This window comes from Myxine glutinosa, chromosome 14 (assembly GCF_964187855.1).
Source record: "Myxine glutinosa chromosome 14, kmMyxGlut1.1, whole genome shotgun sequence".
Lineage (NCBI taxonomy): Eukaryota > Metazoa > Chordata > Myxini > Myxiniformes > Myxinidae > Myxine > Myxine glutinosa.
In genome coordinates this window covers 81,120,178-81,146,052 of record NC_136274.1, presented here as the reverse complement: position 1 = coordinate 81,146,052, position 25,875 = coordinate 81,120,178, and the positions used below count along the sequence as shown (strand labels likewise).

General features: G+C 43.9%; 1 protein-coding gene across 10 annotated transcripts in view; it reads left to right on the top strand.

Annotated features, from left to right (window-relative positions):
* Positions 1 to 25,875, top strand: part of LOC137439963 (dystrophin) — a 1,283,433-nt gene that overhangs the window by 1,169,332 nt on the left and 88,226 nt on the right. For 8 of the 10 annotated variants that reach the window (XM_078768445.1, XM_078768443.1, XM_078768444.1 and 5 more), the window contains one exon: positions 7,195 to 7,370. In XM_078768445.1, the coding sequence (XP_078624571.1) occupies positions 7,195 to 7,370 (176 nt within the window). The remainder of the gene's footprint in view (positions 1 to 7,194; positions 7,371 to 25,875) is intronic. The other 2 variants (XM_078768442.1, XM_078768438.1) reach the window with 1 other exon arrangement.

Below are 25,875 nucleotides of genomic sequence, written 5' to 3'. Positions count from 1 at the left end.
AGCATACCTACGCCAGGTGGACAGTTTACGTTTTGTATCCCAGAGTAGACCAGAAAATCACAATACAGAATCATATTTAATCAAAATCATCCGTCCACAACTTTTTTGTGATATTCTGCCATGTATCGTTTTTGGCCCTAGCTCCCAATGGTGACGAATCACTTAAAAAATTCTACTATCTGGATCCGGATCCATATATTCACCAAAATCTAATCATTTAGTCCGTGTCACATACACTACAGCTTTGCCAAATTTCGTCCGAATTCGTCCACAACCTTTTGAGATATCTTGTTCACAAACAGACAGACAACAAAACAAACGGAGGTGAAAACATAACCTCCATCCACCTTTGATGGCTCAGGTAATAAATTGCAAAGCAAAGCTAGTGTTATGTTGGATATTTCACCATTGGTTTTATGTACAATCTTTTGGTTTTACTCATCTCATCATTTTACTTGTAAATTTTCAAAGTAGGTCATTAAGTCTGAAAATGAAGATCGAAGATGAGAAAGTATTGTTCATTGCATGCCATGGCAGCAATTACCTTGATGTCAAAGTGGCTGCCCCGAGAGGTGTGGCTGCGTCTAGAGGGCACCCACCAGTTTCCTGTTGCCCTGATTTTGCCCAGTAAATAAGAACTGCACTCCACCCCTTCTGTTTAATTTCTCCAGGCACAGAAGGCACACCACAGCTGTGACAGATGGACCAGGGCTTGGACTTGCATAAAATAGGCGTTTAGTGCTGCCAGCCAGGGCCCACTGCACAACAAGTAGCTGCTATTAGTTCACAAAATGTCTTCTGCATTAGTTATGTTTCGTTATGCAGTTGATTCTAGAGCCATTGGACTTTGTTGTTGAAGATCTTTCATCGTGCCCAATGTGCAGCTTTTGCCCTGACAAATCGGTGGGACCATCTTTGAATGGATGGGCTGTGATGCCTTTCCGCTATCCACCAGTCTGTTGAGCCAGGAGCCGTTGGACTTCACGAATCGGATGTTCCAGTAAACAGTGAGACCCGGGTAATCACAACTTAAATGTTCAGCAAGTTTTGGTCATTGTTGCCAACACGAGCCATTGCGGATTGAATGAGGTGAAGCTACATCAAGATGGCGTCCATGCCGACCTCGTGCCCAGGTACGGGATACTTGCTATAACTGCGTTTTTGGCACCGAATGAATCGGAGTCCATTTCCTCTGTTTGGTTTATTTTAGTGTCTTGTGCTGTTCTGGGTTATTCTGATTTTTATCTCCGCCATCTGCGATGAACGGAGGTTATGCTTTCACCTCTTGTTTGTTTGTTTGTTTGTGAACAGGATATCTCAAAAGGTTGTGGACGGATTCGGACGAAATTTGGCAGAGATGTAGCGTATGTCACAAGGACGAAATGATTCGATTTTGGTGAAGTTCCGGATCCGGCTACCATAATTTTTTAAGTGATTCTTCACCATTGGGAGATAGGGCCAAAAACAATACAAAACAGGATATCTCAAAAGGTTGTGGACGGATTTGGACGAAACTTGATGGACTGGTTGGGTGTCTTACAAGGACAAATAGATTCGATTTTGGTGAAGATCTGGATTCGGATACAAGGATTTTTTTTAAATTTTCTAAGTCATTATTCACCATTAAGAGATGGGGCCAAAAACGATATTTAGTAGGATATCTCAAAAAAGTTGCGGACAAGTTATGACCAACTGGTTTGATGAGTTGGGTAGGTGACAAGAACGAGCCGATTGTATTTTGTTTCAGGCCCGAATCCAGATCTAACCTATCAGTGGATACAAAACAAACTGTTCAGCCTGGCGGAGGTATGCGCTCTACCGATTGCTGTTCTCGTTTATTTTGTTTTGTTTTGTTTACCAGTCATGAATACGACTGAATCGTGGTCATTGTCAAAGTGAAATCCACAAATATACGTGGATGAGCGAATGTGTGAGAACAGGACAAGAGTTTCAACCTCTGAATACTAAGAGCATTGGTTGCGGCTTGTGTGAGCACATGTGACCGAAAGCAGAACTGTAATGCAACCAAGGTGTTTAATAGACCATTTGTTGCAAATGAGTACATCAGCAGAGCAAACTCTGGGCCAAAGTCTCCTCTGGTGTTCCTCAACACTCCATAAGTTAATTGCAAATATCTACCAGGCACAGCTTCACTGTGAAGGCGAGAAAGCTCATCTGGGAAGTGAGCGCAGCCCTGCGGGATACCACGAAGCAACCCGCGAGACACCTTTGTCTGCTTGTCAGCCGAAGTAATTGTATCACCTCTTGGAAAATAATCTGCTCCAATCCCTTTGCAAGAACCCCAACACCACGAGGTAAATGTAATTTCACCGAGCAATGTCTCGCCGTATCAGCAGCACGCAGTGACCCTGGCCACACTTTGCTTTTTAAATGCTGCTTGTTATGGAGGCAGTTTAGCAGTGCCTTCCATTTTGTGTGTTGAGACAAAAACCCTGAAATTTGTCTGCTTGTTGACCCACGCTATGTTGTGTTTGTTATTGTCATCTTACTTGCTTTTATAGGAATTTCAGTTCAACTCTGGTTTAGTCCTGACATTTAAATTTTAATCCCTGCTCCCTTTCAACCCCTCTTCCTGCCACCATTTCCCAAACCCCCCAAATTCGCCAGAATTTGTTGTCCCACTAATTTTAAGTGTGGCAGGTGATTTATGTCCAGGCCTCAGGTAGCACTACATGGCCACCTTGTGTGTAGCATATTCAAGTATCGCTAGGAATAACTTCCTGAGCTTTTTGCCGATACGATGACAAATACTTCTTCATAAAGCAAGCACTGTAGCTATTAGGAGATTAAACAAGCAGCATGTGCAAGATGAGATGTATGTTGATGTCATTGATTCACAGTGGCACTGCTTCTTGGGGTCACTAAAATATGTGCTCTTCATTAAAAGAGAAAAAAAAAATCCCACCACAAATGGCTACATGATAGGCGGATGATCAATATTGCGGGCAATTTGTCAAAGCGTGCTCTGGCATGCCGGCATAGAATCAGTTACTGGCAAGCTTCTATACCATTAGCAGAGAGCGCCAGAACATGTATGGCAAAAGTAATGGATATTTCCGGGTAGAAATGGACAAATCCTGATGTTCTGGACTGCACTAGGCCCCGGGATCTAGTTGGCCAGGCATCTCTATACAGGCCGATGGCTTTCTGCAGCATGTCTTTGTTCTTCTCTCCTTCCCCAGTGGCTTTTTCATGGCATGCGTTCTCTTTTGGGTCATTACACGTGGCTGAGAGCCGAGACGACTGAGACCTCGCCTCGAGATTAAGGGAGATGATTCTTCCGCTGCTGTTCTAGCGTGCTGAAAGAGAAAGAGGGCAAGAAAAGTGATGGGAAATGATCATTTGTTGTCGGATCATGCTGCACTTTCAAACAAAATGACATCTTCAAGGAAAGCCTTGTGGGAGCATTTGGAAGAGGTTCGGAGGTGCTTGTGCTGAAGATGTGACTTTCCTTAATTTTCGAAGATGTGAGGCGCAGAAAAGAAGAGATGTCGTACGTGGCAGGTCCTCGCTTTTACCAGGTTCTAAAAACCACAAGACCTTGTATGAATTATGAAGAGATTCTGCTGCGAAACAGGAGCCAGATGCCGAGATGAGACTCAGTGGGAAACATTTGCTAAAGCAGAAAAAGAATTCCTAACTGCTTTGCCACATTGCACATTTTAATTTAACGGAGGAAAGTGGCACATGGATGAACAACTTTTCTTCCTTAAATTAACTGCTACGGTGTATGTTAAAGCACCAATTTTTTTTTCTAATGGCTGAACCTTTATTGTAGCAGAGCCTGGAAAACTTGCCTTTGGCCTTGTGTATGTCTCCTCTCTGCCTTTGTTACCTGTGCACACAAACCTAAAGCTTTGTTCATCACAAGGGGATTTCCTTCAGAATCTCTTCACCCTGCTTTCTTGGGTCTCTCATTTTGCAAGGGCAGTCCGTGTTCCGTCCTCGACCAAACTGTGAGATTTTGAGCAGAGTTCATCGGGCGGACCTTTCTTGCATTGACTGCTTTCCAGGTCCAGCTTGTTATTGCTCCCTCTCCTCCAGATGTATTCCCCGGGCGTGACGAGAGTTTCAAAATGAGCCGCTGTAAAGGCTCAGTTTCAACCATGGCATCTTTGGTTGCCTTGACTTTTGACCTTCGAAGGCTCCTGGGTCGTTTTGAAAAGGTATACTTGCTTGCATTGCATGCTGCCACTCTAGTTTTAAAAAAAAGTAGGCCATGGTTGACTGTCCAGAGCAGCAGGGCATTATATGCACAGACACGAGCCGATTGACCAGCGTTGCTCCGGTGCCAAAGGCCTGTGGCCTTGCAGGTACAGTGCATGATCAGTGACCACACAGCTAAGATGAAAATGTATTTTCCCCACTTCCTGCCATGCGGCCATGACTTTTAACCTTTTCGCTTTCCAGATTTTTTTTTTCACTAATGCAAACTGTTCCATTTTTTTTTTTGGGGCACAGCTGCAGAACCACTCGCTGCTGCGTATTTTGAAACCTCTTTATTACCGCTCACTTTTCTCTTATGGTCGTGCCTGGGGCGGTTGGTCCTTTATGAAAGTAAAATTATTTCCCAGATTTGCGTTTTTCTCGAGTGATGTTGGCAGGCACCAATGATTTATCGCTTACGCTGCCACGGTACGGCCTCGTGATGGGTACATCAATCCAGAGCGGAGCTTGTCGGAATGCAATTTGGTCGGCCGGTAGATGCACGGCACACTCCTTATTAGTATTGTCACCTTGTCCATGTTCACTCCTGCCATTTAGATTCACAGTGGGAAAAAGATTTTGGGAGCATTAGACAGATGGGGAAAACTGTAATATTTAACAGTGCAGAGCGAATGGAAACTCCCCCACTCTTCTCGGGCCTTACAACTTAGGTTTCTGATGGGTTGTGCTTTTGCCACATGCCACGGAAGCATGAGTGACGGATCCTGGTCTTGTTGCACCTGCTTTTCCACGGTTCGGAAGTTCTCAGCGGGATGACATAAGGGACGACGCACCGAGCGTGTTCCGGTTCTGCTAGGCCACACATGCCGTGAACCTTCTGGATGAAGAGGATTCATTTGCGTGTGTGAGTCGTGATGAAAGAATAGTCACGACTCCCGGTAAGACCTTTGTGATTGCTTCTTGGGAAATTGCTCAGGTTTTTTGAATGTTCTGGACATAAACCAGCGGGAGGTGGAGGAGATTGCATTGCGTAGTTTGCTCGGTGCTAAAGATATTTCCTGCTTATTTTGACATTTTAAATTGCTCTCTTCCCAATCATATTTTTATGATGTGGAAATAGTAGTAATTCAAAGCAAGTACCACATTTAGTTCGCAATACTCTGAACAACCTGCCCTGTATTACTCTGAACGGTTTGCATTTGAAAATGTCTTTGGGTCGACGACCTGTTTTCTGGGGCCGTTCCTGCTTTGCGAGTTTGACGATGCAGGAGATTTTCAAAACAAAATGTACTTTGTTGATCGTGACATCCGACCACCATTCAAGGCAAGTTTCACCCTGTTCGCACATGTTGCTCGGAAGATGTTCTACTGATAAACGCAGCCATGTGTAACTAGGGAAATGAATCATTGGAGGGAATTGCAATGACGTGACAATCATTTATTATCAAGCTGGATAAAAGAGTGGGAGTGTAAAACTGTTTTTATTGAATTGTCATAAGAGCTCCTGGACAAATGTGTAGCTGGTTTGCTGGCGTAAGTGAACAGGCCTCTGTTTCAAGGTGCATGGGTTGCTTTGAACATCTCGAGTGTTGTCGCTCAAGTCTTTTAATCCGTAATTGCCTCAGCAACCGAAGGTGGGCGGGCGAAGGTTTTGTTTTCACCTCTGTCTATCTGCTTGTTTGTTTGTTTTTTGTCTGTTTGTCTGTGAGCAGGATATCTCAAAAAGTTGTGGACGGATTCGGACGACATTTGGTGGACAGGTTGGGTGTGTGACAAGAACGAAATGATTCTATTTTGGTGAAGATCCTCATCCGGATTTTAGAATCTCATAAGTGATTCTTCACCATTGAGAGATAGGGTCAAAAACGATATATAGCAGGATATATCAAAACGTTATTTATGGATACAGAGGAAACTTGGTGGACAGGTTAGGTGATTTGGTGACGATCTGGATCTGGATAGTTTTTTAAAAGTAATTCTTCACCATTAAGAGATGTGGCCAAAAACTATATATATATATATATATATATACACGAACAGTCAAAGGTTTACTGGTGTGCTTAACATATTAAAGTATACTTAAACTTTTGACCAGTCGGTCGTGTATATAACCACCTTTAGAGGCCATTTTTCCCCGCAAAGCAGGGGTTGGCCTTTTTCGGGAACCGTGGTTGTTGTTGTTTTTCGGTCCCCTTTTTGAAGCAATGTTTTACGGCCGGATGCCCTTCCTGACGCCAACCCTTTTTGCTGCCTTTAACGACAAACAGGGAATTACCAGTAAACTGGTACTCAATTAGCCGACCTCGGAAGGATGACGGGCTGAGTCAACCCCCCTGGCGTTAATTCAGCGATCGACCGGATTCGAACCCAGGATCCTAGGATCCTAAGCTGGCACCCTAGCCGCTAGCCCAACACCAAATATCATAACATGATATTTGAAAAAGTTATGGACGAGTTATGACAAAACCTGGTGGATTAGTTGGTTGGGTGACGAGAACAAGTCGATTCGATTTTGGTTTATGTCCGGATCCAGATCCGGCCTAAACTTAGTCTGGCGGAGGTATGTGCTCCACCGAGAGCCATTCTCGTTGTTCAAGAGATTACAGCAGCGAGTATCTGTAGCCCACATTCAGAACTTTGTGTTTATTCCTCTGACATTTTATAAAATCTAGATGAGTATTGAATTTTGTATGAGTATTGAAATTTCAAATTTACTGTGTCGTGGTGGACTGAAGTTTCTTGCCTCCTGAAGTTTTTGATACCTTGGACAGCACAGTGGTTGGCATACTAGAGGGCAAGTAGCTGTACTGCAGAGCATCGTGTGGTTTCTGTATGTGGTGTGATGGGTGGTTTACACTTTGCAGGGCAGAAACTGCACCATGTTCAGTAGTTTTTGCAGTGACCCTGCTGCTTATTTTGTGAGGAATGCATTGGCCGGTCACCAGGAACGGTAGTTGTCCGATCGGTTTCCATACCCATAACATACAGTCTTATCTTCTGGCACAGCAGGAGTTGCAGGCCGAAATTGACGGGCACCAAGATGTGCTTCGGAGCCTCGACGAAGATGGGCGGCGTGCGGTCACAGCCTTGCAAGGCTCCGATGAGGCTTTTCAGCTTCAACGCCGGCTCGATGACATGAATCGGCGCTGGGCGGACCTCCGCCGCCGCACTATGACCATTCGGTGAGTGGCAGCACTTCGTCCGGACTTGCGGTTCTTTCCTTAGATCTCACTCGTTCCGATTTACCACCGGCTGTGGCTTTGTCTGTGAAAGTCAGCGGGTGATGTTGTCTTATAGTCAAGATGCCAGGCTAATCCCAATATGAAATTGGCACATTTGTCATCACTTTTGGTGAAGCAAATTTTAACCAACTCGCAATAAAGCAACAACTTCCTCATCACAGCCATATTGATGTTTGACCAAGTTGTTTTGCATAAATATTTAATATATGAGAACCACCTTTGGAGGCCATTTTTCCCCACAGAGCAGAGGTTGGACCTTTTTTTGGGCACCGTGGTCCCTTTTTGAAGCAATGTTTTTTAGGCCGGATGCCCTTCCTGCCGCCAACCCTGTTGGTTGCCTCTTGCGACACACAGGGAATTACCAATGAACTGGTACTCACTTTGCCGACCTCGGAAGGATGACAGGCTGAGTCAACCCTCCTGGTGTTAATTCAGCGATCGACCGGGATTCAAACCCAGGATCCTAGGATCCCAAGCCGGCACCCCAACCGCTAAGCCAACACCAGGCTTAATATTTAATAAATGCCATGGAGATTCGAACCGACAACTACTGTCTTTGAAGCAAATCATTACGAAGGTGCATAATGATCGATCAAAAGGTTTCCCCTCGTTTTTGTTATTCACATTGATTGATTTTTGTAAGGTCGACCGAGTGCACCTTAAGAGGTCAGCGAACCCTTGCATTGAGTCCACTGTGGCCTATTTTGACACCGCATTAATTGAATGAAATTGGAAGTATCTTTCTTCACTAAAAAGTCAGACTAGTAATCATTGGTAGCCTTCTTTGCCAACCCAGACGAACTTATCAAAAGAAGGTTTGATGGTTGTTCAAGACCTTTCTAGCTGAGTGCAGCTAAAGTACATTTGGTAAATATATGGCTTAGTGATTCAGAGCGGTTTAGGCCGTTTAGGCCCTACTCACAAATCATCACGGATGTAGCGTACTTATTTATTCACACTTCCTGTCAGCTGTTTTATGATGTGGACTTCTTAAGACAAATAGACTTTGAGACTTTAAATGTACAAAAAATAATAAACCTTAACGTCGTCTTCATTATTTATTATTCATTTATAAAATTTTATCTCATATAATTTGTTTTAATAAGAGTGAAAAGTAAATGAATTGGAGTCCTTGTAGATTTTGTATTTTAAAATTCACTTTTTTTTTTTTCTTTTTTTTTTTGGGATACAGGACCGACGCTCGTGAAAGAGCTAACATTTATCACACAAAAAAATCAAACAGACACACAAAACATATAATAAGGGTAGAGGTAGACAAGATGGGGAGAGAAGGCGAAGCACACAAACACAACATTTGAGAGCAGGGACATCGGGAGATCTGTGGGAGGGGGAGGGCTTGGGGGGGAGGTGGGAGAAGTATAAAACACAAGGAAACTGCAAGGACTTCCAGGAAGTAAGTTGGTATTTCAAAAAAGTGAATCTGTGGTGAAATTAGCGGGGGTAGAAAAGATCAAGGTTTTGGATGGGGGAAGATAAGAGATGGTGGTGAACAGCTGTTTTAAAGACCTGGAGGGAGGAGTGGGATTGAAGAGAGTGAGGGAGTTTGTTCCAGAGGTGGGAGAAAAGAGGAATGAAGGAGTGAAGGTGAGCAGAGAGTCTTGATTTTGGCAGTTTAACCATAAGAGGGTTGCAGGCAGATCTTGTGCGACCAGTAGGAATATTTGGGGGACAGAGCACACAGAGAGCTCGGGGAGCAAGCCGGAGATGAGTCAGTAGAAGACAGAAAGCCCACCAACCTGCCTGCGGTGAGTAAGTGAAAGGCCCTTGGAGCTTCATCGCGGGAGATTCCAATGATTCTGAAAGCTTTGGTTTCAACAGCGTGAAGCCGACCCAGGTGTGAGGCAGGAGCACCGGCACAGAGGGGAGAACAGTATTCCATTGAGCTGTGGATGAAAGCCTTGTTTGTGGTGAGGAGCTCAGGTGTGACAAGGAAGGACTTCGCACGACGGAGGATGCCCAGTCGGCGACTGGCTTTGGAGGCCAGATTTGAAATGTGGTTTTCCCAGGAAAGATCATGGCAGATAGCGAGACCCAAAAGCTTGAGTGACCGAACTTCTTGGAGAGGACTATTCAGAAAGTGGATGGGAGGGTTGTCCAGTCGGTCTTTTTGGAGAGACATAGTAAGAATGTGAGATTTGTCAGGATTGAAAGACATGTTCCACTTGTTTCACCAGTCTGTGATTTTGTCCAGGTCTGCAGAGAGTGAGGAGGCTGCAGACTGCCGATCTGAGGGATGAGGAATGGAGCGGCAGAGAGTGGAGTCATCAGCAAAGAGATAGAGAGGATTTTCAAGAGAGTCAGAGAGATCATTGATGAAGACCAGAAAAAGCACAGGGCCCAGAACACTGCCTTGGGGAACTCGAGCCAGAATAGGAAGGGGAGATGAGAGAAATCCATTCAGGGCCATACGTTGCCTACGACCAGAGAGGAAGTCTGCAAGCCAAGCATGGAGATGTCCATGGATACCATAGGAGGAGAGTTTGGTGAGCAGAGCGGGGTGCCAGACTGTATCGAAGGCACGAGATATGTCAAGGGAGTCAGTTCTAATTTCCTGTTTGGCATTGAGGACCTCCATCCATTGTTGAGACAGCAGAAGCAGCATGTCCAGAGTAGAGTGACCTGGTCTGAAACCAAATTGATGATCAGAGATCAAGCCATTTCAGAAGAGGAAAGATTTGATTTCCGAAGCAATGATGGATTCCATGACTTTGCTGATAATTGGGAGAAGGCTGATTGGTCTGTAGTTGCAAGGATCTGTTTTTTGCACCTTTTTTGTGAAAAGCGCTGATGTTGGCTGATTTCCAAGGTGATGGCAGATGACCTTGAGCAAAAGAGAGGGTGAAGAGAAAGAGAGAGGGAGCGAAAGACCGGCGGAGCAGGATTTTAGGACCCATGGGCTGATGCCGTCAGGTCCAGTTGCAGAATCAGAGTCGAGGGTTGACAGAAACTTTTCCACCTTGTCATGAGGAAAGGACACAGAGTCCAGGAACAGCTGGGTACAACTGTGTACGGTGGGTACAAAGAGGGATGGGTTTGGACACAAGATTTAGAGGCAAACACAGAGTTGAGGCATTCAGGTTTTTCACGTGCGGATTCAGCTGTGTAGCCGTTTGACGTAAGCGAAGGGATGGAGGGGGAACAAACACCAGAAAATGATTTGACCAGACACCACCAGGATTTGGAAGAGGGAGACAGATAAGAGAGTTCGGTCTTGAGAACGGAGAGATATTGTTTCCTGGCTCTCCTGAGGGTGGACACACACTTGTTTCGGGCTTTGTGAAAGGAAATGAGATTTCCTTCCGTTGGATTTGCTTTCCAGGAGACGAAGGCAAGTTGTTTCTGGGCAACAGCCTCACCACAAGATTCCGTGTACCATGGACGGGAGGAAGGGTATGACAACTGAAGACGAGATGGGATAAATCTGTGCATGAGAGAGAGCAATTTACTTTGGAAGAATTCCCAGGATGAGTTGATGTCAGAGGTGGTAGAGATGGGAGACCAGTCCAGATGATTGATGGCTGCTTGAAGACCGTGCCAGTTGGCCTGAGTGAAATGCCAGACTCGTCGACGCTGAGGAGGCTCTCTGAGAATGGTCAGAGAGATGTCCACTTTAACAAGCACATGATCAGATGAGCCGATTGGAGCAGAAGAAGAGCAGCAGACATTTGCAGGGAAGTTAGTCATGAGGAAGGGGGAGCATCTGATACAGAATAGGGGTGGGGAGGGGTAGGGTAAGATGTGGAAGAGGAAGAAGAGGTAGGGAGAGCTGTTGAAAGTGTGTCAGAGATTTCGGAATAGCTCAGAGAAAGGGAAGGATGGGGTGGACAAAAGGTTTGATGGTGATTGGGTGAGGCACAGTGAGATGTTATTTGAGGGGGGGGGGGGGCAGAGCGAGGCAGAAGGTTGAGGGAGATGGTGGTGAGAGTTGGAAGGGGGAAGAAGCGGGGAGGACACTTTGAGGAGGAGATGTGAGAGGAGGGAAATGGAGAAAAAATGAGGGTGGGGAGATTTGAAGGGGAAGGGCGAGGGGGGAGCTTAGGAGGGAAGGGGCAAGGGGGGGGGGGGATTTGAAAGGGATGGGAGATGGGGGAGATTTGGAGGGGAGGGGTGAGGGGGGAGCTTAGGAGGGGAGGGGTGAGGAGGAGTCTCAGAGGGGAGGGGTGCGGGGGGAGTTTAGGAGGGAAGGGGCAAGGGGGGAGATTTGAAAGGGATGTGTGATGGGGAAGATCTGGAGGGGAGAGGCAAGGTGGGAGATTTGAAAGGGATGGATGATGGGGAAGATTTGGAGGGGAGGGGTGATGGGGAAGATTTGAAGGGGAGGGGTGAGATTGGATTTTAGAAAGTGTACAATTAATGGGAAACGAACATTTATTGCAAAATGATTTTCTTGTGACCTTCGAGTCAAAGATACGTTTAAGCACACTGGAGGGTGGGGATGGAGTGCAGGAGAGTTTCGGGAATGTAGGAAAGAGGAACTGTGAGAGATGGAATTTTTTTTTTGGAATGAATAGATTTGGTGAGCAAGTCGAAAGCACCCTTTTAAAGAAGAAGAAGAATAAAAGGTGTTATAATATACGACAGAATACAGTACTTCAGGGGAAAGTTTCAACATTTTAAAATTGAACAGTGAAAACTATCTGGGGAAATGGGGTGAAACACGTGGTCGAAGAACGAACGAATAAACGAATAAACGAATAAGAACAACGAATAAGAACAAAGAAGGAAATGTTTTGTTTTTTTTCTGTTAAGATTTTAAACAAGGAAGTATGGACTGAAAAGACTGGGAAAAACTGAGAATGAAAGTAAATGGACCACATCGACCGCTGAGAGAAAAAAAGCCTCAAGGTAGGAAACAAAGTACTAGGAAACTAAAGTACTAGGAAACGAAAGTACTAAGAAACAATGCGGCACGAAATAACCCACGATTTTTTTACGGGTATGAAAGATTAACACCAAGAATCTTCCTCGGGACACACTATAGGTACACACACCGAAAGATAAATACAGTTTCGACAAAAATACAATTGTGAACAATTACTTAACTTCGAAAGCGTGAGAGCGTGGACAGCTTCGAAAAACCGTGCCGTCGCTGACTTTTATGTTGGATTTGCCTTATTCAGTTATCATTATTAACCCCTTCATTGTTATTTGGCTCCCTATCATTCCCAATTGCTGCATTCTCATTCCCAAGTCAGATTTTTCCTTAATACCTCGTACGTAGCATTCAGTGATAATTGTGATACTCAAGAAAGAAAATAAAGTATCGAATAATAAACTTTGCATCAAGTATGACTCCACCGACTTTGGAACCAACGAGACGGAGAGAGGAGAGAGGGGGAAGAAAGAGGGGGAGATGAAGATGGAGGGAGGGGGAGTGGGAGAAAGAGAAATGGAAAGGTAAAGAGAGAGAGAGAGAGAGAGAGAGAGAGAGAGAGAGAGAGAGAGAGAGAGAGAGAGAGAGAAAGAGAGAAAGAGAGAAAGAAAGAAAGAAAGAAAGAAAGAAAGAAAAAAAAAAAAAAAACGAAAACATTCTCAGGTGGTGTCAGCCTATCTATCCAAGGCTGAGTTTGAATGGTCTGCTCTCTTTGTGTTTGTTGCAACAACAGTGGAGTCCTACTTTTACTACATAGTGCATGTCTTGGTTCAGTAACTGTGCTTTTGCTTCTACCACCGAAGGTGTATGGATGTTGTGTTTTCACCCCGGTCTGTATATCTGTCTGTTTGTTTGTTAACAGGATTTCTCAAAAAGTTGTGGACGGATTGGGACGAAATTTGGTGGACAAGTTGGGTGTGTGACAAGGACGAAATGATTCGATATTGGTGTATATCTGCATCTGGATGCGGATGCGAGAATTGTTTTTCTAATTTTTCAAGTGATTCTTCATCATTGAGAGACGGTACCAAAAACGATATACAGTACTGTATCGCATGATATTTCAAAAAGTCGTGGATGAGTTATGACAAAACTTGGTGAATGGGTTGGGTAGGTGAGAAGAACAAGGTGAGTAGATTTTGGTTCAGGTCCCAATCCAGATCCGGCCTATCACTGGGATACAAAATGTGAACAATTCATCCTGATAGAGGTATGCTCTCTCGGTCTCTACCGAGTGCCGTTCTAGTTCCTTGTGCATTTCCTTCAGATGCGTAAGTAAATACTTATACCCACAATTTCTCTTTTAATATGTGCCTTGGCACAGCATATAATACACATTCTGCAGTAGTTGAATGGGTTAAACATCTAAGCCTCCTCTTATCCATATTCCCTGCACTTCCCAAGTTTTTAATCCTCCATCTCATGTGCTGGAGTTCTTCATCGACCTTGAGTCTTTTTCTGTAGCTTTTTGCTGTTTGCAAAGCTTTCATGGAATGAATGTCAAAGGGAGTCATTAATTCAGGTGATTTCATCATCGACTCGCTTTGCGTTCCCAGACTCGGTAATGATGAAGGTTCTACAAATCGTGATTTCCATGTATCCTCGTGTTGCAGACCTGGAGTCTCTTTTCACACTTGTGAAGAGTGACAGTCTATTGTACACCACTCCTTTCCTATTCCATCTCCAGGCGCTGCATGAAGTCATCGCCGGGCACCGAAGGGGGCACAGAAGCAGCCCGGCGATGACGCGCACTCAAAGGGAGTACTCAGTTTTCACTCCGCTTATTTGTTTTCTTGTTTGTTTGTCCGGGCGACATTTCAGCCATCCTTTGAGCTCGGAAGCTGAAATTTTGGCACAATAGTGAGCAAGTAGTTTGGCAAAAACAATATTTTTGTTTTTTGATTAATCAATTAATTGATTAATTACTTAATTATTTTCGACTAGCAGAAGTACCCGGCATTGCCGGGCGGGGGAGGGGAGGGGAACGGGGGGAGAGCGAGCCCCTTGGTAAAGCGAGCGATTTTTTTTTTCATAGCGTCATAGCGTTTCATAGCGTCATAGCGATTTTTTTTTTCATAGCGTCATAGCGATTTTTTTTTTCATAGCGTCATAGATTCATATCGTTCATAGCGTTCATAGCGTCATAGCGTTTCATAGCGTCATAGCGTCATAGCGTTCATAGCGTTTCATAGCATCATAGCGATTTTTTTTTTCATAGCGTCATAGCGTTCATAGCGTCATAGCGTCATCACGTGATCGCTCTGAGCGAATCAGCGCCCACCTGCTCTGATTCCGTTGATTCCGTGCGCTGAAATGCACTGAGGTAAATATGAATAAAAAATATGGATCCTCAAATATTTTGAGTTCGGCCATGTTCGTCCCAGGCTCAATGGCCATGTCTATGCCAAATATCAAGCACGTAAGCCTCTCCGTTTAGGAGTCTATCGGTAACATTACACACACACACACACACAAACTGTGTTTTATATATACTGTATATAGATTAATTAAGTATTTATTTATTTCCTATCTCTTCTGGGCATTATCTCAGGCACCTTTTGAGCTAGGAAGCTTATATTTGGACATGACAGTGACCAAGTGATTTGGCTGTAAAGGCTATTTTTGATTTATTGATTAATCAATTAACCGATTAATTATTTGATTATTTCATTGATGACTTAATTAATTTTTTGAAGGTTACAGATTCGGATCAAACGATGGTATTTTCGGTATTATATTCGCCTTCTTCTTCTTATTGCGTCCACAGACAGTCTGTACATGGCCCATCTAAAACTGGACACATTTCTGCGCCTTGTTATTGAATTCGGTGACATCTGCAACAGTGCAGGGTTTCTCGAGCGATGGACATTGCAGGAGATGTTGCATGGTCTGTGGCTGTTCCACATTCACAATGGGGGGGAGGCTTTCATCAGGTAGAATTTCCATCGCTGGGAGTTGTTCGAGACTGGCAAGCCGGTCTTTCCACAAAGCGATGCGGGCTTCAGATGGGGTTGATTGTAATGAAACAACACTGTTAATTAAGCTCTTCCTTGACTTTAGGCAGCTGAGTGTAGGTGTATGACCATGCAGAGAGTGCCTTTCATCTGATGTTTGACCGAGTCGCTCTTTCTTGCTGGCTACTGTTCTTATATCAGGAGGAGCTATACCCGCCAAGATATATAGGCTGTTGGTGTTTGTTGGTTTTAAACAACCTGTGATAGGATCGGCAGCTTGCATTCAGAATGGCATCCATCTTCTTAGCATGAGGTGATCTTTCCCATACAGGGCAGGCGTATTCAGCAGTCGTATAGCAAAGAGCAGGTGCACTGGTTTTCAATGTTTTCGAGCTTGCTCCCCATCTTGTGTTAGTGAGCTTATTCAGATGTTGTTTCGTGCGCTCACTTTTGCCTTTGTCTTCTCGATGTCGTTCTTGAAGGTAAGGCATCGGTCAAGAGTGGCTCTGAAATAGATAGGGTGCTCGCAATGCCTCAGTGTTGCTCCACATCAGGTTACTTTAAGCCAGCGTTTGGCTTCACGGTTTCTGAGGTGGAATGCACAAACTTGAGTCTTTGTTGGGTTTGCGCGAAGGTGGTTTTCTTCATAGTAGGATATTAGTAACTTCATAGTAGTAATTTTAGATATTAGTAACTTTTACCAACCTGGTAATTCCCTGTGTGTCGTAAGAGGCGACTAACAGGGTTGGTGGCAGGAAGGGCACCCGGCTGTAAAACATTGCTTCAAAAAGGGGACCACGGTGCCCGAAAAAGGCCAACCCCTGCTCTGCGGGGGGAAATGGCCTCTAAGGGTGGTTCAAGGCCTCAGACAGAGTTTTCTCGATTAGCCGATTGATTAATAATTAAATTATTTTACCATCATTATTTATTTTTTTTCGGTATTAATCATTTATATATATTTTTTCTCATCTGGGCAATATCTCAGGCACCTTTTGAGTTTGGAAGCTGACATTCGGACATGACAATGACCACGTCATTTCGCTGTAAAGGGTATTTTTGATTTATTTATTAATCGATTAATTATTTAATTATTCAATAAATTGCTTCATCAATATATTTTTTAAAGCTACAGCTTTGGATGAAACGGTGGCGGTTTAGCTATTCTACTAGCCGATTGATTATTAATTTAATTACTTTACCACTGTGGGAGCTGTGCTCGCACGATAAAATCGGACAAAATGGACGACGCCAGGAATTAAGTTTCTCTGAGCTATTTATTCCCAGGTCACTCAAACGAACTCCAAAGCACTGAATCAGCCCATCGAACGGGCGGCAATATATATCAGAAACTCAACACACAAAAGCCATGCCTCTCAGGCGGGGCGTGGTATACAAATAGATAAGCCACGCCTCTCAACGGGGCGTGGTATGCAAGGCAAGCGTTCGCCCGGTAAAGGCAAGTCTCAACACGCCCGGGCGAGTCCGGACACGTGACCGCTCGCCGGTTGCGTCATCGGCCGGTGCAGGGTAATTGTGTCATGCTACCGGTAACCGCTACACCATAATCATTTATTTATTTTCGTTATTAGTCACTTATTTATTTTCTTTCCCTTCTGGGCAATATCTCAAGCACCTTTTGACCTAGGAAGCTAATATTTGGATATGACATTGACCAAGTGATGTGGCTTTAAATGATATTTTTGATTTATTGATTTATCAATTAATCGATTAATTATTTAATTATTTGATCAATGACTTAATTAATTTTTTTAAGTTAGATTCTTTTCTTTTTTTCTTTTTTTGTATACAGAGTCGAGGCTCGTGAAAGAGCTAACATTTATCAAACAAACAAATCAAACAAACAAGCAAACAAAGTATATAAAAAGGGGAGCGGTCGACAAGATGGGGAGAGAAGGGGAGGAAGCACATAAACACAACATTTGAGAGCAGGGACATCGGGAGATGTGTGGGAGGGAGAGGGCCTGGGGGGAGGCAGGATAGGCATAAAACGCAAGGACACCAAGGACTTCCAGGAAAGAAGTCGGCACCTCAAAAAAGTGGATTTGGGGTGAAATTAGCGGGGGTAGAAAAGATCAAGGTTTTGGATGGGGGAAGATAAGAGATGGTGGTGAACAGCCGTTTTAAAGACCTGGAGGGAGGAGTGGGATTGAAGAGAGTGAGGGAGTTTGTTCCAGAGGCGGGAGAAAAGAGGAATGAAGGAGTGAAGGTGAGCAGAGAGTCTTGATTTTGGCAGTTTAACCATCAGAGGGTTGCAGGCAGATCTTGTGCGACCTGTAGGAATATTTGCGGGACAGAGCCCAGAGAGAGCTGGGGGAGCAAAGCCGGAGAGGAGTCGGTAGAAGACGGAAAGACCACCCACCTGCCTTTGGTGAGTAAGTGAAAGGCCCTCGGAGTTAGCTTCATCGCGGGTGATTCCAATGATTCTGAACGCTTTGGTTTCAACAGCGTGAAGACGAGCTAGGTGTGAGGCAGAAGCACCAGCCCAGAGGGGAGAGCAGTACTCCATTGAGCTGTGGATGAAAGCCTTGTATGTGGTGAGGAGCTCAGGTGTGCCAAGGAAGGACTTCGCACGACGGAGGATGCCCAGTCGGCGACTGGCTTTGGAGGCCAGATTTGAAATGTGGTTTTCCCAGGAAAGATCATGGCAGATAGTGAGACCCAAAAGCTTGAGTGACAGAACTTCTTGGAGAGGATTATTCAGAAAGTAGATGGGAGGGTTTTCCAGTCGATCTTTTCGGAGAGACATCGTAAAAGTGTGAGATTTGTCAGGATTGAAAGACATGTTCCACTTGTTTGACCAGTCTGTGATTTTGTCCAGGTCTGCAGAGAGTGAGGAGGCTGCAGTCTGCCGGTCTGAGGGATGAGGAATGGAGCGACAGAGAGTAGAGTCATCAGCAAAGAGATCGAGAGGATTTTCAAGAGAGTCAGAGAGATCATTGATGAAGACCAGAAAAAGCATAGGGCCCAGAACACTGCCTTGGGGAACTCCAGCCTGAACAGGAAGAGGAGATGAGAGAAACCTATTCAGGGCCATTCGGATGAAACGGTGGCGGTTTAGGTATTCTATTAGCCGATTGGTTAATAATTTAATTATTTAACATTATTATTTATTTATTTTCGTTATTAGTCACTTTACTGTCGTTCTCTTCTGGGCAATATCTCAGGCCCCTTTTGAGCGAGGAAGCTGATATTCGGACACGACATTGACCAAGTGATGTGGCTCTAAATGATATTTTTATTTATTGACTAATCAGTTAATCAATGAATTATTTCATTTATTTTGATTAATGACTTATTTAATTAATTTTCAAAAAATTACAGCTTCAGATGAAACACTAGTGGTTGAGGTATGCTTTAGTTTAGCCAATTGATTAATAATTTTTTTACGATTATTATTTATTTAATCCCGCAATTAATAAATCAATTATTGTACACCTCTCCCTCCCTGGTGTTGGGCTAGCGGCTAGGGTGCCGGCTTAGGATCCTAGGATCCTGGGTTCGAATCCCGGTCAATCGCTGAATTAACGCCAGGGGGGTTGACTCAGCCTGTCATCCTTCCGAGGTCGGCAAATTGAGTACCAGTTCACTGGTAATTCCCTGCTTGTCGTTAAAGGCGGCAAAAAGGGTTGGCGTCAGGAAGGGCATCCGGCCGTAAAACATTGCTTCAAAAAGGGGACCGAAAAACAACAACAACCACAGTTCCCGAAAAAGGCCAACCCCCGCTTGCGGGGAAAAATGGCCTCTAAAAGGTGGTCTAAAAGGTGGTTCTCCCTCCCAATACCGTCTCTATGTGCTGCACACACACACACAAATACACACACACACACACACTCGCAAACACACGTGAACACACATTTACACACACACATGCACACACACACAAACGCAAACACACACACACACATACATACACATGGAGTTTTCCCATCTGTCAAGCCGTACCACGCTAACATTTATTCATTTATCATTAAAATGTGTATATTTTTACTGCAGGATTTGTGTCGATGTAAAGGAAGAATGCTGCTTATTTGAAAGCCAAACTTTTATAATGACTGGTTATGCCTCCCGGGCAGTTGTCGTTTGCAATTTTCATTGCATTTGTGATTTTATTCAACATTTTGAATGGTCCAACAGTATCAACATTACTTTTTTCTTATCCAAGTTGCAATCCCTCTCCCTTGACCAGTGAAAGCAAAACTTTCATAAATCCTATTTTGTATTGCTTTAAAACCTTTAAAACACTTGTTTTTTTTTAGAAAACTCCATTTGAAATACCCTTTTGTTTCTGATTATAAAGTTTAAACCTCATAAACAACTAGACCCAGCTCGGGAAAGCTTGGGAAAGGCCAATTTAGGTTCACTACCTTTACCGATCAATGCAGCAGGAGGCGCAGCATTGGATAGCAAACTATCATTCAAAAAGGGTGCATCAAGTCGGCCATCCCCTTCTGTATTCATGTGCAGGCGAAATGTCTCGCCAAACCTCATTGGATAGCAAACTATTATTCAACTAGAACAGCACTCTTCGAAGTCACGACGTCGACCGATGTGCCTCCGCCCCACATTATTAAATCATTGTAATACTTGTACCTAGTTGCTTTAAATCCATTCAGTTGTTCTCAAGTTATTGCATTTTTACCTGACATGACCTCTGACCTTTGACGTCTTGACCCCAACATTCCATCAGGTCATGTTTACATCATTGTACATACTTGTACCAAGTTTTCATTTGAATCCCTTCAGCTGTTCACAAGTTATCACATTTTTTCTTGACATTACCTCTGACCTTTGACCACGGGACCCCAAAATCGAATCGGTTAATATTTACCTCATTATACATACATGTACCAAGTTTGAATTAGATTACTTCAGCCGTTCTCAAGTTTTTGACCGATTACAGACTTTGACCTTTGACCTCTTGACTCAAAATTCTAATCAGTTAATCTTTACATCATCATACATACATGCACCAAGTTTGAATTAGATCACTTCAGCCATTCTCAAGTTATAGACATGTTACAGATTTGACCTTTGACCTCTTGACCCCAAAATCTAATCATCTTTGCATCATTCTCCATAAGTGTACCAACTTTGGTCAGAATCCCATCACTGGTTCACAAGTTATTGCGATAACAGGATTTGTACCTAACACGGCCTCTGACCTTCGGCCTTTGACCTCGTGACCCCAAAATCTAATCAGTTCGTCTTTATCTCATTATACATACCTGCACGAAGTTTGACTAAAATCCCTTCAGCCGTTCTCAAGTTACCGCGTCAGTGAAAACCTATAATGGACGGACGGACAGCCGGACGGACAACCTGAAAACATTAAATGCTTCCAGAGACTTCGTCAACGTCTTCCGGAGACTTCGTCAAAAAAGAGTGCATTAAGTCGGCCATCCCGCCTGCATTAATGTGTCGTTGAAACGTCCCGCCGAACCTTTTTAAAAAGGGTACGTGGTTGGGTCATTATCATGGTCACTTGCAGTACCTCTTTCATTGTTATTATAATGCAGGTATTGCATATGTGAGTGTGTGTGTATGTATGTATGTATGTATGTGTGTATGTATGTATGTATGTGTGTGTATGTATGTATGTATGTATGTATGTGTGTATGTATGTATGTGTGTATGTGTGTATGTATGTATGTATGTATGTGGGTGTGTATGGATGTATTTATGTATGGATGTATGTATGTGGGTGTGTATGGATGTATTTATGTATGTGTGTATGGATGTATGTATGTGTGTATGGATGTGTGTATGGATGTATGTATGTGTGTGTGTATGTGTGTATGTATGTGTGTGTGTGTGTGTATGTGTGTATGTGTGTATGGATGTATGTATGTGTATGTGTACATATGTATGTGTACATATGTATGTGTACATATGTATGTGTGTACATATGTATGCGTGTACATATGTATGTGTGTACATACATATGTATGTATGTATGTATGTATGTATGTATGTATGTATGTATGTATGTATGTATGTATGTTACGGACCGCGGATTAGATGTTATTTTGACCGAGCGGTGGTGTAACCGCGGCCGAACAGTTATTCCCCGACTAAAACCTGATTCAACCCAAACGTTGGCCGTATCGCGCCACAGCTACTCAATCGGGAAAACTCTAAAGCGACCGAATGCAAAGAGGAAGAAGACGTACAGAAGAGTAACGGGATTTATTATTTACACACACAAGCAAAAAGGAGCAGTCACGATTATTTACAGGGACATGAGACGCAGGTGACACAGTGAATTCCTTATACAAGCTTAATTACCTACCCAGGACAGAACAAACAAAGACACTGACTCACGCGGGGATTTGCAGAGTGGATTGCTGGAAGGAGGTGTGTGGCTGGAGGGGGAGGACGGCACGGAGCTGGCTGGAGCTTGATCCCGCACGGGACGTCGGGCTGGACCTCGACGGCCGCTGATGCCACCGAGCCTGTCGTGTGCGCGGAGTCACGGGTCGGAGCTGCTTGTCTCAGTAAAAGCGCATCTGCTCTGGCGACCCAGCTCTTTCTTTGGACTCAGTAAAAGCGCAACTCTCTGACGACCCAGCTCTTTCTTTGGACTCAGTAAAAGCGCAACTCTCTGACGACCCAGCTCTTTCTTTGGACTCAGTAAAAGCGCAACTCTCTGACGACCCAGCTCTTGTCTCCTCCCTCCTTGTCTCAACTCCTTCGGGAACGCCCCGCCGGCGGGTTATATAGGCCCCGCCCCTCAACCTTTGCGAACCTCCCCCAAACGCTCTTCCTCCGCCCTCTCAAGCCAAACCCCTTGTTCATGGTTGGTCGAGTGGGGCTGGCTCACTCCTCCCCTCTCTGACGAGGTGGGGACCCGCCTTTCTTCCCCAACCCTGCCTCGTGGCCAATGGTGGTTGAAGAAAAACCGCCCAAAATGCAGTTGGCCATCGAAATGAAATGAAAGGGGACCTATTCTTATTTCACTTGGTACAATGGAGTATTTAAGTTAATGGGAGACACAGCCTTACCCTAAGACACATAATAAGATATAAGCTATCGAACAGGGGCATTCTATGATTGGCTGACGTGTATGCTTATGGACTAATTACCGAGACGCCCTTTTTACCTTTATACAACTCTGGAGGCAAGAGGGGCCATATCCAACCAATGGTACACAGCAGTTTACCACAATCCAATACACACAATAAAAAAAATGCCATCCTCATATCCGCAACAGTATGTATGTATGTATGTATGTATGTATGTATGTGTGTATGTATGTATGTATGTATGTGTGTATGTATGTATGTATGTATGTATGTGTGTATGGATGTATTTATGTATGGATGTATGAATGTGGGAGTGTATGGATGTATTTATGTATGGATGGATGTATGTATGTGGGTGTGTATGGATGTATGTATGTATGTATGTATGTATGTATGTATGTATGTGTGTATGGATGTATTTAGGTTGTGTATGGATGTATGTATGTGGGTGTGTATGGATGTATTTATGTTTGGATGTATGTATGTGGGTGTGTTTGGATGTATTTATGTATGGATGTATGTATGTGGGTGTGTATGGATGTATTTATGTATGTATGTATGTATGTATGTATGTATGTATGTATGTATGTATGTATGTATGTAGGTGTGTATGGATGTATTTATGTATGGATGTATGTATGTGGGTGTGTATGGATGTATTTATGTATGGATGTATGTATGTATGTATGGATGTGTGTATGTGGGTGTGTATGGATGGATGGATGTATGTATGTATGTATGTATGTATGTATGTATGTGTGTATGGATGTATTTAGGTTGTGTATGGATGTATGTATGTGGGTGTGTATGGATGTATTTATGTATGGATGTATGTATGTGGGTGTGTATGGATGTATTTATGTATGTATGTATGTATGTATGTGGGTGTGTATGGATGTATTTATGTATGGATGTATGAATGTGGGAGTGTATGGATGTATTTATGTATGGATGGATGTATGTATGTGGGTGTGTATGGATGTATGTATGTATGTATGTATGTATGTATGTGTGTATGGATGTATTTAGGTTGTGTATGGATGTATGTATGTGGGTGTGTATGGATGTATTTATGTTTGGATGTATGTATGTGGGTGTGTTTGGATGTATTTATGTATGGATGTATGTATGTGGGTGTGTATGGATGTATTTATGTATGTATGTATGTATGTATGTATGTATGTATGTAGGTGTGTATGGATGTATTTATGTATGGATGTATGTATGTGGGTGTGTATGGATGTATTTATGTATGGATGTATGTATGTATGTATGGATGTGTGTATGTGGGTGTGTATGGATGGATGGATGTATGTATGTATGTATGTATGTATGTATGTGTGTATGGATGTATTTAGGTTGTGTATGGATGTATGTATGTGGGTGTGTATGGATGTATTTATGTATGGATGTATGTATGTATGTATGGATGTGTGTATGTGGGTGTGTATGGATGGATGGATGTATGTATGTATGTATGTATGTATGTATGTATGTATGTGTGTATGGATGTATTTAGGTTGTGTATGGATGTATGTATGTGGGTGTGTATGGATGTATTTATGTATGGATGTATGTATGTGGGTGTGTATGGATGTATTTATGTATGTATGTATGTATGTATGTGGGTGTGTATGGATGTATTTATGTATGTATGTATGTATGTGGGTGTGTATGGATGTATTTGTGTATGGATGTATGTATGTGGGTGTGTATGGATGTATTTATGTATGGATGTATGTATGTGGGTGTGTATGGATGTATTTATGTATGGATGTATGTATGTGGGTGTGTATGGATGTATTTATGTATGGATGTATGTATGTGGGTGTGTTTGGATGTATTTATGTATGGATGTATGTATGTAGGTGTGTATGGATGTATTTATGTATGGATATATGTATGTGGGTGTGTATGGATGTATTTATGTATGTATGTATGTATGTATGTATGTATGTATGTGGGTGTGTATGGATGTATGGATGTATGTATGTATGTATGTGGGTGTGTATGGATGTATTTATGTATGTGGGTGTGTATGGATGTATTTATGTATGTATGTATGTATGTATGTATGTGGGTGTGTATGGATGTATTTATGTATGGATGTATGTATGTGGGTGTGTATGGATGTATTTATGTGGGTGTGTATGGTTGTACCCGAAATATCACCCCCTGGTGGTGTTTGTGCTAGCCCAGAAGTTGATGGGAAATGGAATCTATAATTCAATTGTAAATACGTATGTGCACACAAAATAATTCAATTTTAAAATAATTAATGAATGCAACTATTACAGAACATGGTTATATGATCTGTTTGAGAGAAACAGGCCCTTCAACAATTCATAGACGGACAACAACAACAACAACAACAGGCATTTTAAGGCCATTTCCCCTGCTAGAGCGGGGGTTAGCCTTGCGGTCCCCATGACAATCTTCTCCATTTTGCCCTATTTTCTGCATCTCTCCTTGTTAACCCCCTTGCCCGCATTTCTTCTTCCACCATCTTTGGCCAAGTCTTTCTCGGTCTTCCCCTTCCTCTACTTCCTTCTACATTCATTTCCATCTCTCTTCTCAACCAGTCACTTTCATCCTTCCTCAACACATGACCAAACCATTTTGTTTAATTCATAGACGGACCCTTCAGCTAATATCTTACTATAATTCACCAAATGTCCGTGTGTCTGTTCGAAGGTACCCTAAAAACTGCTGAACCGATCGCAAAGATATTTTGGGTGGATAATCCTGGGATCTCCAGGAGTAAAATAGGCTATTGTAGCGGCTGCCGCTGAGTTTTCACAATCGCCTTGCACCTATCAAGGACGCGGAGCGATCACCATGCCGGGCTCGTCCAGGACGCCCAGGCTCGCCCTCAACTTGCCAGGCCGCAGCCAGGACGCTGGGCCACGCCCCCTGGCGCCGGGCCTGGGCAAACCCCCTGGCGGAATAGATATATATTGCTGACTGATAAACGGTTTTTCAGAGTGCCTGAGTGTTTGATTTCATTAAAGCAACTCAGATGAATTCTAGCTTTTTGTCGCGTCCATTCTTCCGATCGACGTGGGAGCCCCGGCTCCTTCATTGGTGACCTATCGACATGGACACGGCAGTCGCCCTTAAACTGCCTACCTTCTGGGAGGCTCACGCGGCGGTTTGGTTCGCACAGGCGGAGTCCCTGTTCGCCCTGCGAGGCATCACGGCCGACGACACCCGCTTCCACCATGTGGTAGCTGCGCTCGGGTCGGTTACCGCGGCCCGCGCCCTGAGCCTCCTCGAAAGCCCGCCAGCCGCTGACAAATACGGCGCGATTAAGAAGCTGCTCCTCGATACTTTCGCCCTCCCATCGGCGGAACGCGCACGGCGCCTGCTCGATCTGCCTGAGCTCGGCGACACGCGCCCTTCCGAGCGCATGGACTACATGCTTTCACTGCTCGGCGAGCACTCTCCGGCATTCCTGTTCCGGGAGCTGTTCTTCCGTCAGCTGCCTAACCCGGTACGCCTCGCCCTGGCAAGCACGACGATCACAGATCCCCGGGCCCTTGCCAGAGAAGCCG